Source organism: Vulpes lagopus, chromosome 12 (assembly GCF_018345385.1).
Source record: "Vulpes lagopus strain Blue_001 chromosome 12, ASM1834538v1, whole genome shotgun sequence".
NCBI classification, from domain to species: domain Eukaryota; kingdom Metazoa; phylum Chordata; class Mammalia; order Carnivora; family Canidae; genus Vulpes; species Vulpes lagopus.
This window is the reverse complement of record NC_054835.1, coordinates 60228241-60239677: the sequence shown is the minus strand read 5'-3', so window position 1 is coordinate 60239677 and position 11437 is coordinate 60228241. Positions and strand designations below refer to the sequence as shown.

Genomic DNA, 11437 nt, shown 5'->3' with positions numbered 1-11437 from the left:
AGGTGCCAAACCGCTGCGCCACCCAGGGATTCCCCCAACTGAGAGTCTTTATTCAGACTTACTTTCCCCAGGTCCAGAGACGCTCGTTCCCATCCCCCACTTCACGCCCGCATGCAGGCAAGTACATGTGCACACACAGACGTATGCGTGTGCACACCCATGCGCGGGTATACGGGCACGTGTGCATACATGTGCACTTACGGGGGTGCACGCGCATGCCCACATACGTGTGTGGTGGCTGCTTCTCTCTGGTGCCTATCCACACACGCATACCTCCGCATGCACAGGTGCACTCACAGCGGTGGCACACACGCACACGTACACGTACAGGAGGGGCTGCCAGAGGGCTCCTTATCCCTTCACCTCCCTGTCCTGAGATCAGGTTCTAGATCATTCTTGTTTACCAAGAGGCCTCTCTGGGCCCCGGGCGGCGGGGGGGGTGGGGGGGGCTGGCTTCAGCACCGTCTGCCCTGCCAGCAGGTGCGCTTCCACTGCGTCCTCTGGCAGCCCCTCCTCTCCAGGTGCAAGGTCTGGCTGTGGAGGAGCCTTGGCAGCTGTGGCACTTCCGCTGGGGATGCTGACAAGGTGACCCTCCTGCCCTTGGGCCGGTGGCTGCACTGGGCTAGGCTAGTACCTGAGCCAGCACCTGAGCCAGCACCTGAGCCAGCACCTGAGCCAGCACCGGCCCATGTCCACGGCCCCCCTCCCCTCAGGTTACAGAGTCAAAGCACAGACAAGACCCAGGCAGATGGCACAGGGCACAGTACTGCTGCCCCTGTGGGAAGTCCTTGCTGCCAGGTGAGATAAGCACCCCCCTCCCCTCCCCCTTCCTTCTCCCCCCTCCCTTACCCTCCTCCTCCCCCTCTCCTTTGGTCTATGGATTTTTTTAAAAAGTTGTGGTAGAGTGTACCTAGCACACAACTTACCATTTTTGCCACTAAATGTACAGCCCAGTGGCACCAAGCACCTTCGGTTGTGCAGCCATCACCACCATTCACCTCCAGACTCTTCCCATCATCCCAAACCAAACTTTATCTCCACGAATACTAACTCCCAGGATGCCCGGGTGGCTCAGCGGTTAAAGCATCTGCCTTTGGCTCAGGTTGTGATCCTGGAGACCCGGGATCCAGTCCCACATGGGGCTCCCTGCATGGAGCCTGCTTCTCCCTCTGCCTATGTCTCTGCCTCTCCCTCTCTCTGTGTCTCTCATGAATAAATAAATAAAATCTTAAAAAAAAAAAAAAAAAAGAATACTAACTCCCCTCCCCCAGCCCCAGAGCTGCTACTCTGCTTCCTTGCTGGCCCTACTCCTGGGACCTCGGGTGACTGGAATCACACCGCATTTGTGTTTTTGTATCTGCTTATTTCACAGAGCACAGTGGCCCTCAGGTTCACCCACATTGCAGCAGGTGTCAGGATTTTATTCCCTTTTCAATACTTAATATTCTGTTGTGTGGAAAAAATACGCTTTGCTTATCTGTTCATCCATCCTTGGACACTTGGGCTGCTTCCACGTTCTGGCTATCCCATTCTGTCTCGAACCTCTCTTTTTGTTGGTTTTTGTTAAAATCATACAGAATATTTTAAATTGCAGCTACCCTAGAAAACCTAGAAATTTTAGCTGAACTGTCTCTGGGCCTCTGTTTCTGCGTCTAGCAAAGATGACTCTAAGGGAGTAATACCGCTCTGCACTGCTGTGATTTGTCAACATGCAGCAGGGGCGGAACGGAGAAGATGGGTCACCTCTGGGTGCCCACGCACCAACCAGATGAAGAGAGCGGCAGCTGGGGCGACCTTCTCTCTGGGGCGGGAGCCTGAGGCACAAAGCCTCTCCTTGGGGACCCAGCTGCCCCAGCTCTGGCCCAGGGGAGCCACAGGTCCTCAGGATTTGTGCAAAGGACTCAGTCCCCATTAATTAGTCCCAAGGTATTATTGCAGGGCTTGCCAGTGACCTGTGACCTGGGGCAGAAAAAGAACCGGCCAATCAGGACCAGCTAGTTTCCTGCTTTCAGGAAGCTGAAAAGGCACAGTAGAGAGGTCAGAGGAGCTCACGGGCAAAACGTACTAGAAGCTAGAGCACCATAGCCCAGGAGGGCAGAGAACTGTGCCCCGTGGCAGAGGCGGGGAGCTGCCCGCAGCACTGAGGCGGCCCAGGCCCGGGTCAGGTACCCTTCGAGGACACAGGCACAGGCACACCCGCACACCCCTCCTACTTCCCGGGACTGGACTGTGCCGCTCTTCCCCAAAGGGTCAGACGCGGGGCCACGGTGGGAGAATGGAGACGTGCACCTGCTCGGACAAGGAATCACAAACCGTGGCAGCCTGATCCGGCCCTGGCCACGCCAGTGAATGAGAGCACAGGGCTTCGAGGGTTCGTGGGGTGCGGGGGGGGCAGAGCTGCCGGCTACAAGCTTCTTTTCGGGAGATGAAAAGGTAAAGTGGATTGAGGTGATGGTTGCACACCTCCGTGAAGGCACTAAAATCCCCTGAACCGCACCCTTTAAAAGTTGCATCAAGTGGCGTGTGAACTAAATGCCACTAAGGCTGCTCACACGCGCACACGGACACACTCCAGACAGCAGGCCTGGGAACCCCCCCACTGCCCCGACCCATGGGAGCTGTTTGCTTCTCTCCACTCGGCTTCTACTGGCCGGCAGCCGTCAGGCTGGACCCACTGTCCTTCAAGGCTTCCTGGCCTGCCCAAGAGGTCAAGGGAGCAAAGGGGACAGTCGTCTCAGTGCATTGAAACCTCAGTGCCGGATGGAGCGGGTTCCACCGCAGACACACTCGTGGCACCCGAGAGACAGCCTAGCACTGTGCCCCATGGTAAGAGGGGGGGAGCTGTAGGGGCAGACCTGCGGGGCGGGGCCCACAGGGGGCGGGGCCTGGCCCCAAGGGTCCCCAGCACCGAGGCTTTTGGGTGAGACTTTCCTTCTACTGCAGCTTTGGATTAAAATAAAAATGACGCTGGCCCAGTTGGGAACACACCCCCAGAGATCTGGGCGTGAGGGAGTTTTTGGGGGAGCAGATGGCACAGGCCAGGGACGGGGGCAGGGAACCCAGCTGGGGGTGAGGCACAGGGAGGACACCCCAGCTGCAAAGGCCTGGCCTGGGAGTCATTCATGAAGCCAGGGTTTATTGAGTGCCTACTATGTGCCAGGGGCGGTTGTGGGTATGGCTCGACGTCAGTGTGAGCTGGGACACAGGTAAGGCTGTTTCCAACAGCAAGAACACACGGGCACCTGTGCCAGCCTTCTCGCCCCCTGTGTTATTCCTGGTGCTCTCACCGACGCTCCAAGGGAGGGTCTGGGGGCAGGGACTCCGGCCCTTCTCCAGGCCACACAAGTGAATGGCAGAGCACGTGAGCACAGAGAGGATGCTGGAGCGTGCACCAGCCAGGCCAGCCCCACTCTGACTCACCCTGGACTCTGGGGAAGCAGCTGTCGTAGCATGGCCTCGGCTACCCCCACCCTGCAAGGGGCTTTAGCAACCGGAAACTAGGGAATATACTGGGGACAGTTGTAGCCTCTGGGGCAGGCCGCCCGCAGCATGGTGCTGGGGTGAGAGGCCTCCGACCTGGGCTTAGGCCCTAGTAGATGGCTCCTCAAAGAAGGTGCGCTGCTCCTGCGCAGGCCTCTTCCGGGCACTCCCCCCATTATGGGAAGTAAAACACAAGCAAGGACTTTGGTCCTGTTGTTGGCTAATTAACCTGACCAATTCCAAGCGTAAATGGGGGATATGGGCAGAACCCTGGGACCTGGGGGAGGCCCCAAGAGTTGCAGCTTCTTTTTGAGAGGACACTTAGTTCCCAGGATGGGACTGCTGGCCAGTCATCAGCCCAGGGTGGCTAAGGGAGCGGCTGGAGGTCTGCACATCCAGGTCCCTTTCTCTTCCAGTTTGTACTCATGGCTTTTGGGGAGGGGAGCAGGACACTGTTCACCAGGGAATTCTGGCAACAGGCTGTTTTTGCCAGTTTTTTTTTAATATTTTTTTTTAATTTTTATTTATTTATGATAGTCACAGAGAGATAGAGAGAGGCAGAGACACAGGCAGAGGGAGAAGCAGGCTCCATGCACTGGGAGCCCGACGTGGGATTCGATCCTGGGTCTCCAGGATCGCGCCCTGGGCCAAAGGCAGGCGCCAAACCGCTGCGCCACCCAGGGATCCCTGTTTTTGCCAGTTTGACGATATCCCCCCACCCTCACCCCGGAAGACTGAGAAACCAGGCTGACACGGCCACGGGGCATTCCCCGCTGCCCACCGCTCACCAGCGGCTGATCATGGTTTGCCTGGTAGCCTGTGCCGTGTCCAGGCACTGCTAGCAACGCTCAGGAATTGATGCCAGCCTCCCCAACCCGACCCCCAGCTATTTTTGGACAGGGGCTGCACTCCTGAGACTGAGTGTGGAAGAGGGGAGCCTGGGCTGCTGTGTGCTGCGGAAAGACACTCACTGCCCCCTGCGTTCCTTCCCCACCTCCCCTGGGCCACCCCGAGAGGAGGTCCTGATGGTCCATTGGCACACAGGCTGCTCTCCTGGCCACAGCCAGTCCCGTGCACAGGCCCAGCGCACAGGCCCCACGCACAGAGTAGTAGGTATTTGCCAAATGCTCCAAAGTATGTATTAGCATTATGTACTACAGTTCTCGCTTTTTACGTGGGGTGGGGCGTAGGCCCCAGAAGCAATGACATGGAAGTCATTCCTTCTTGGCTTGGACGCTTCCCTGGAGGATTCCCTTCCAGTGATCACAATCAAGACTCCAGATCTTTGAAGCCAGGCATCATTCTGAACTTTAACATTCTTGCTTTCTTTTGCAAGAGGAACCTTCAGACGAGATACAAATTAGGTGAAAAGGTTGATTTGTTCTCCAGGAAGATGAGACTGAGAGGCAGGCCCGCGGCCTCACCGTTTGAATCCCTGGTAGCTGCGCCTTCTCCTTTCGGATCTGACCTAGGGCTCTAGGTTTGAGCGCATAAGGCATAAGGCTTGAGGCGTGGGCGGGCAGCGGCGGGCAGTGCTGCAGGGGCGGGCCGGGCACACCTGAGTCCCCGGGGTCCTGCGGGTCCCTGGGCTGGAGGAGCAGACAGGCTCCGCCCCCGTCCCTCTTGCAAAAAGCACTGCCTGGGGGCCTGTCCCAGGTGTGTTGCGGGGAGTCGCTGGCTTCCCCGGCACCTGCGAGGACAAACGAAGCCCCTGCGCCAGCACGTGCAGGCTGCACGTGGGACGGACCCCCCGCAGCCCGGGGCTGAGGCTGCTGGGCAAACCGAAAAGAGGGGACCGCCCCGGGGCCCCGGGGTTCTCGAGGACGGGGGTGCGCGCTGCCCCCGCCCCGCCCCCTGGCCCCGCCCCTGGCCCCGCCCCACCGTCCGAAGCCTCGGCCCCGCCCCTCGGGCAGCGCGGCCCCGCCCCTCCGGGTTGCTAGGGGAAGTGACGTCACAGCGCGATGGCGGCGGCTCCTTCAGGCAGCTGAAGGGGGATTTAGGCCCGGAAGATCCGAGTCCATCCGCGGCGGGGAGAGGGCGAGCGGGGTCGGTGGGGGCCGGAGCAGGGGCGGCGGCGCTCGGACTGTCCCATCCGCCCCGTATTGAGGCGCTGGGAGCAGCGGGGCGGCCGGAAAGCGATGGTGAAAGCGGGGCCGTGAGGGGGGCGGAGCCGGCAGCCCGACCCGCCGTAGCGGCAGCAGCGGCGCCGCCTCCCCGAGCTCAGACCCAGGAAGCGGCTGGGAGGGCAGGAGCGAGCCGGACCCGCCGCCGCCGCCGCCATGGAGCTCAGAGTCGGGAACAGGTACCGGCTGGGCCGGAAGATCGGCAGCGGCTCCTTCGGAGACATCTATCTCGGTGAGGCGCCCCTCCCCCCCCCAGCCCGGGCCGCCCCCGGACCGGCGTCCGCGCGGCCCCCCCCGCCCCCGGGTCGGGGACCCCCGCCCAGGACCCCGGACACGCCCGGACCCCGCTGCGAGGCCCCGCGGCCCGCCTCCGCCCCGGGGACCCCCCTCGCGGGCCCGCGGCGGTGACCGGGACCCACCCCTCCGCCCCGCCCCGCCCCCAGCCCCTCCGCGGGGTCCGGCCGTGCCCCGGGGCGCCTGCCCGGACGTGCGCCCCAGGCTGCCGGGAGCGGCCCTGCGCCGCCCCAGACCCCCGCCCGCTGTCCGCGCCGGGTGTCCCCCGCGGGCAGACAAAGGCCGCGGGGCGGGTGTGCGGCCCCCTGCGGCCCGGGCACGTGGGGGGGCCCGGGGGGGGGTCGGGGCGCCGGCCCCAGGCTTCCGCGGCCCGCGGGCCCGTGCGACGGCGCAGCCCCAGCTCGGCGGCTCCCCGGGCTCCGACGGCGCCGGGGCGGGCGCGCGGCCGCCGGGTGGGTCCCCCGCCCCGTCGAGCGGCCCCCGAAGGACATGTTGCGCATCCAAGTTGTGGACGGGGCGCCTCCGCCGGAGCCAGACTGGGATTTGGGGGGGCGCAGACGGAGTCGGCGTCGCGGTGTGGGCAAAAATTAGAGGCAAATGAAGTAGTAAAGCGCTCTCTACTCCCGAGGTGGTCCCTCTGGCCGTTACGGTTCTCCAGGTACATCTGGGGTTAAAAAAAAAAAAAAAAAGGAAAGAAAGAAAGAAAAATGGGATTGGAAAGTTCTGGATCGTTTCCGGTTTGCAGTGCAAGGAAATGCACGTGTAACGTGAAGGGTCGGCTTGAGCCTTCAAGTTGGGGATTTAAAAATAACTTTTGCTGCAGCCGGTACCCCCTGGACCTGGGGACGCACAGCCTGGCGGGGCTGTGTGCGCAGAGGGACTGTTGCGCAAGTCTGGGGTAAACACGCTCCGATGTTGCGCAGAGCCCCTGCCCTGCTGCTTCTGTTGGCTGCGTACCTGTCAGAGGGGTCAGGAGTGGCTTCAGGGGATCCCCACCCGGCCTCCCGTCTTGTCACCCGGAGCAGCTGCACCTCCGGGGCTGACGGCGTTAGGAGCGCGCATGTTTGTTCATTACCGCTTTTGGTGCCTTCTCACCCCACAGAGCAAGCCTGTCCCGGGCCCTACAGATGCCTCTGATCCTGCCTGCCCTCTGCCTTACTGTCCTGCTGAGCAAAACACACTTCACAGACGTTTCTCTCCGGTAGTCTGCTGGCTGCCTTCTGAGCAGCGTTCCTTTAGGGAAATTCGCTGGGTGAATGTAAACTGTTTGTGTTATTCCCAGAACAGTAAAATTTGGCCAGAGTTTTAACCTAGGATCTAGGAGCTGTCCTGAGAAGTCCATGCATTCGTCACCTTTACACGGGCATCAAAAAGTAGGTATTTATTTCGGAGCTCTCTATCCTCAGGTGCTAGCCAGCTCTGTGCTTTCTGAAGCTGGTGCAGGGAGCCCCGTGTGCTTATTCACCGTGGTGCCCTCTGGGCCTCCCCTTGTGTTAGGCACAACGGCGGGCGGCACCTGATGCACGGCTCAGGCTGACCTGTCCCAGAGGGGTCTCTCCTCAGTCCCACACCCTCGCTCCCAGCACCCGCACGGCCCGATGAGGTGCACTTAGGCCACAGCTGATCTTTCCCGTCAGCATGGGCTCTGGGCCCCCACGGGGGGTCCATTCAGGCTGAGTACTGCTCCACCGAGGAGAGGTGATCTTGTTACTTGAGAGATGTGGCTGGACCGCGGGGTCCGAGGAGCCCCACCAGCTGTAGATGAGGCTCCAAGATGGCTGCCCCAAAGACCACGGAACAGAATGAGTCATCCCTACCGTAGTTCCTCCTCTGTAGGTAAAGGCATTAGTTGGGGAATTGCATCCTCATATCTTGAAAATGGTTAGGTTCCATGTATTCTGCTGTGATTACAATTTAAATCACTTCTGCTGCTGTCATTTTACTATTGATCAGAACACTCGACTCCTCCAGGTAGGTTCCCTGTGTTGTGATCCTGCATTTGGGGTCTTGGGTTTCTGCCTGGGACGTTGTGTGCTTTCAGAGGTTTGAAACTGCGAGGAGGGGAGGCCGTCTTTCAGTTTACTGAGTGCCTCATGGACCAGGAGGGCCCGGTATTGGCCTGCCTTCCCGGCCTCCTGCTGCATTAACATGGTCATGCGGCCCTGTGCCCTGCCAGTTATTCCAGTCCATCCCACATGGCCCTTTTAAAGATGGGCTCTTTCTCCAGTGCCTGGACTTGAGAAAGTACTGCACTTGGGCCACGATGGACCCCAAATGTGCGGTCCCCATCTTCTGTTTACCTCCAAGCTTGCCAGATCCCGAAGGCTGTCAGGGAGGGCAGGGTGCAAAGGCCTCAGAGTTCCTGTATTCTGTGCGGTACATGCTTATGCGAAACGTTGCCTGTACCTGCTATTGCCAGTGGGCATAAGGCAAAGCCTTCCCACTCCTGTGTCTTCATCAACTTTAGCTTCCACGTGCTTTGGCCCCTTGCTGTTGGAGGTGATGTCTTGTGAGGCACTGGACATCAGAAGCCCTTTCATTTGCTGGCAGTGTACCTCCTGTATACCTGCTAATAACATTTGAAAACAGGGAGGGCGAGTTCTTACTGTGGACCACATGTTCCCAGTGTGACCAGTAGAGCTGAGGGAAGAAGAGGGTGTGTGGAAAAGAGTGCTAGAGCCACGCGGGTGGTGGTGCTACAGTCAGCACAGACCCTCTTCAGTTCATCCAGTGTTCCAGAGTGTCTGCAAGCCCCCGTCCTCTGTTGTCATCCATGTTTGTCTTGTAGAGGCTGGCGGAAGGGTCCTCGGACCCACCTACGCCCCTGTCTTTCATGATTGATGGAATGTAGGTTTTCTTCCTGTCTGTGTTGGCCTTTGGGGTCACTCCATTTATCAGAGGATGGCCTCCTCTCTGCATGTGTTACCTGGATGGACTGTGCAGCCTGCTGTCGTGACGTACAGGAGCATCTTTAGAGAGCTAAAGTTTAGTAACCTCTTCATACTCGATTTTCACGTTTTCCCCTCTCACGGACTTTCCTTTTTCTTCAGGAACACCATGCAAGGATGTCTGGCACACAGTAGGGGTTCTAGAGTGGTGGCTGGCTGGCCAGCTGGCTGGGAGAGAAGACCAGTTGCCTGCACTGTCTGAAGCTTTCCTAGTCACCTGGTTTCGTTCTTTAGGGTGGTAGCTTAAGCTTTGAGTGTCCCTAATGAGAGGTTGTGATCCTGCATTAGTTGCCTCGTCAACATTTGCCCTGTTTAGAGTGACCTTTGCCTGACTGCCCAGAGGCCTCTCCCTGTTTCTTTGATAAGACAGTCCTCATTGGGAGTTGGGCCTAAGGACAGCTGTCCCAGGACAGACTCAGGCTTGGGGTTCGGTTCACTTAATTCATCGTCTGATTTTGTCTGCTCAACTTGAGAGACATAATTTTGTTTTCCTAGGATCACCACTAATCTTTGTCTAACAGAATAACACCCTTGCCTAGAGAGAGGAACTCTTGTCTGACAGGGTGGGGCTGCTTAAGCTGCTGGAGGGGCTGAGGTTGTTAGCGAGATAAAACTGTTTTAAGTGTAAAGGGACCCTGTGGATTGACTGCCTTGTGAATCTGAAACCCAGTGCTCAGTGGGGTCTTCTAACTTCTTGTTCCCTATCTAGAAGTACTTATAGAAGTTGTGCTGAAGGAACAGGTTTTGTAATTACCAATCCTTCATAAAACATTACTTTTTTTTTTTTTTTAAGATTTTATTTACTTATTCATGAGAGACAGAGAGAGAGGCAGAGACACAGGCAGAGGGAGAAGCAGGCTCCACACAGGAATCCCGACACGGACTCGATCCCGGGTCTCCAGGATCACACCCTGGGCTGACAGCAGCGCTAAACCGCTGAGCCAGCTGGGCTGCCCCATAAACCATTACTTTTGTAAAGTAAGATTAAATGTAGCAACATCGCTTTGCTGTCTGATCTCCTAGATGCTCTCTTGCTGCCCTGTATTGTTCCCCCCCACACACACACACACCTTGGACAGGTGGTGGTTTGAGCACTAGACTTGGAGCAGGACTACCAGGGAAGCATGAGGTGTGATGCCAGCCGTAGGAGGTGGGGCAGGGCTACAGGGCCCTAGACCACTGGACCTTGGTTTTGCCTGTGATGTTTGTTTCTCATGGAATGCACAGTGCTTGAAGCTGGGCTCCTTGGTACGTCTACCCGTTGGGCACAGACCTTGCTGGGAAGCAGTCCAGAGTGTGTGCTATTATCACATTTATTTGCAGAGCCCAAGCCCAAGCCCAGCCCCTCTTTGGTTCATCAGACTTGAGGCAAGCTTCACAGTTGTGATCTTAGGGGAGGCTGGCCCTCTTTGTTGGTGTGATCCTGGGGGAGGCTATCTCTGTTGCTGGTGTGATCTTGGGGGAGGCTGGCTGTGTTGCTGGTGTGATCCCGGGAGAGGCAATCTCTGTTCATTGGTGTGATCCCAAGGAAGGCTGGCTGTTTGCTGGTGTGATCTTGGGGGAGGCTGGCTCTGTTGCTGGTGTGATCCTGGGGGAGGCCGGCTGTGTTTGCTGGTGTGGTCTTCGGGGAAGCTGGCCCTATTTTCTGGTGTGCTCCTGGGGGGAGGCTGGCTGTGCTTGCTGGTGTGCTCTTGGGGGAGGCTGGCTGTGTTTTTGCTGGTGTGATCTTGGGGGAGGCTGACTCCGTTGCTGGTGTGGTCCAGCAGGAAGATTGGCACCATGATAGGAGAACAGGATTCAAATTGAGTTTTAGAGTTGCTTACGGTTATTTGTCTCCCAGACTGTCCTGTCAGTATTGCTGGATTGATGGCCAGATGTTTACATTATCTGCCACAATAGGGTGGAGCTAGAATGTTCTCTGCCCTCTTGAAGGTGGTGGTCTGGGAGGTAGTCTGTTTGGTCCAGGCTGTCTTGTCAGTGAAGACCCGCTTCATGGCAAGGGTGACAATGCTGACGTAGTTGGCGGAGCAAGAATGCTCTCACTAAAGGCTCCACTGCTCATGCTTTGGGGAACAGAGTTGCTGATGTAACCAGTAAGCTGAGTCATCCATTTCTCTGTGTCTCCTGGGCTGGCGGGTTCAGCTCGGAGTCCAGGTCCTCACAGGAACTCCCAGTGCATTTCTCATTTGCACAGTACATTTACGATGAAGTCATTTCTCTTGTAATTGGATAGATCATCGCAAATGCGGGTAGGAAGAACAAAGTGTATTACCTGTCTTCTTTCTGAGTGCCCAGAAGAATCTCTGGAATGGTAAATGAGGTTCTTAAATCTAGAATGGTCACTTGCAGTGGTCAGATGCTGGTTATTCCCATGGTTTTGGATTCAAGCCCACCAGAAGCCCTGTACTTCTTGGAGCCATCTGGGTAGTCTAGAGGAGACGTTGGGGGTTCTTAGGTGTTTAGTGGACACATGAACAGCAGCAGGCAGGGTTCCTGCAGGCTGCTTGTGGTTTTAGTGCCTTTGTCTGGGAATCTCAAAGTGCTTTGTAACTGTTAACGCACCCTCCCTTGCAAGCGTCTTGTGAAATAGAC

At 57.7% G+C, this 11437-nt stretch overlaps 1 protein-coding gene across 3 annotated transcripts in view; it reads left to right on the top strand.

The window, feature by feature from the left end:
* The first annotated feature begins 5431 nt into the window (after positions 1-5431).
* The window catches only part of CSNK1D (casein kinase 1 delta), a 33756-nt gene continuing 27750 nt past the window's right edge, over positions 5432-11437 (top strand). For 2 of the 3 annotated variants that reach the window (XM_041724339.1, XM_041724340.1), the window contains exon 1: positions 5432-5835. In XM_041724339.1, coding sequence (XP_041580273.1) covers positions 5760-5835 — 76 coding nt within the window. In that variant the 5' untranslated portion in view covers positions 5432-5759. The remainder of the gene's footprint in view (positions 5836-11437) is intronic. The other variant, XM_041724341.1, reaches the window with a different exon arrangement.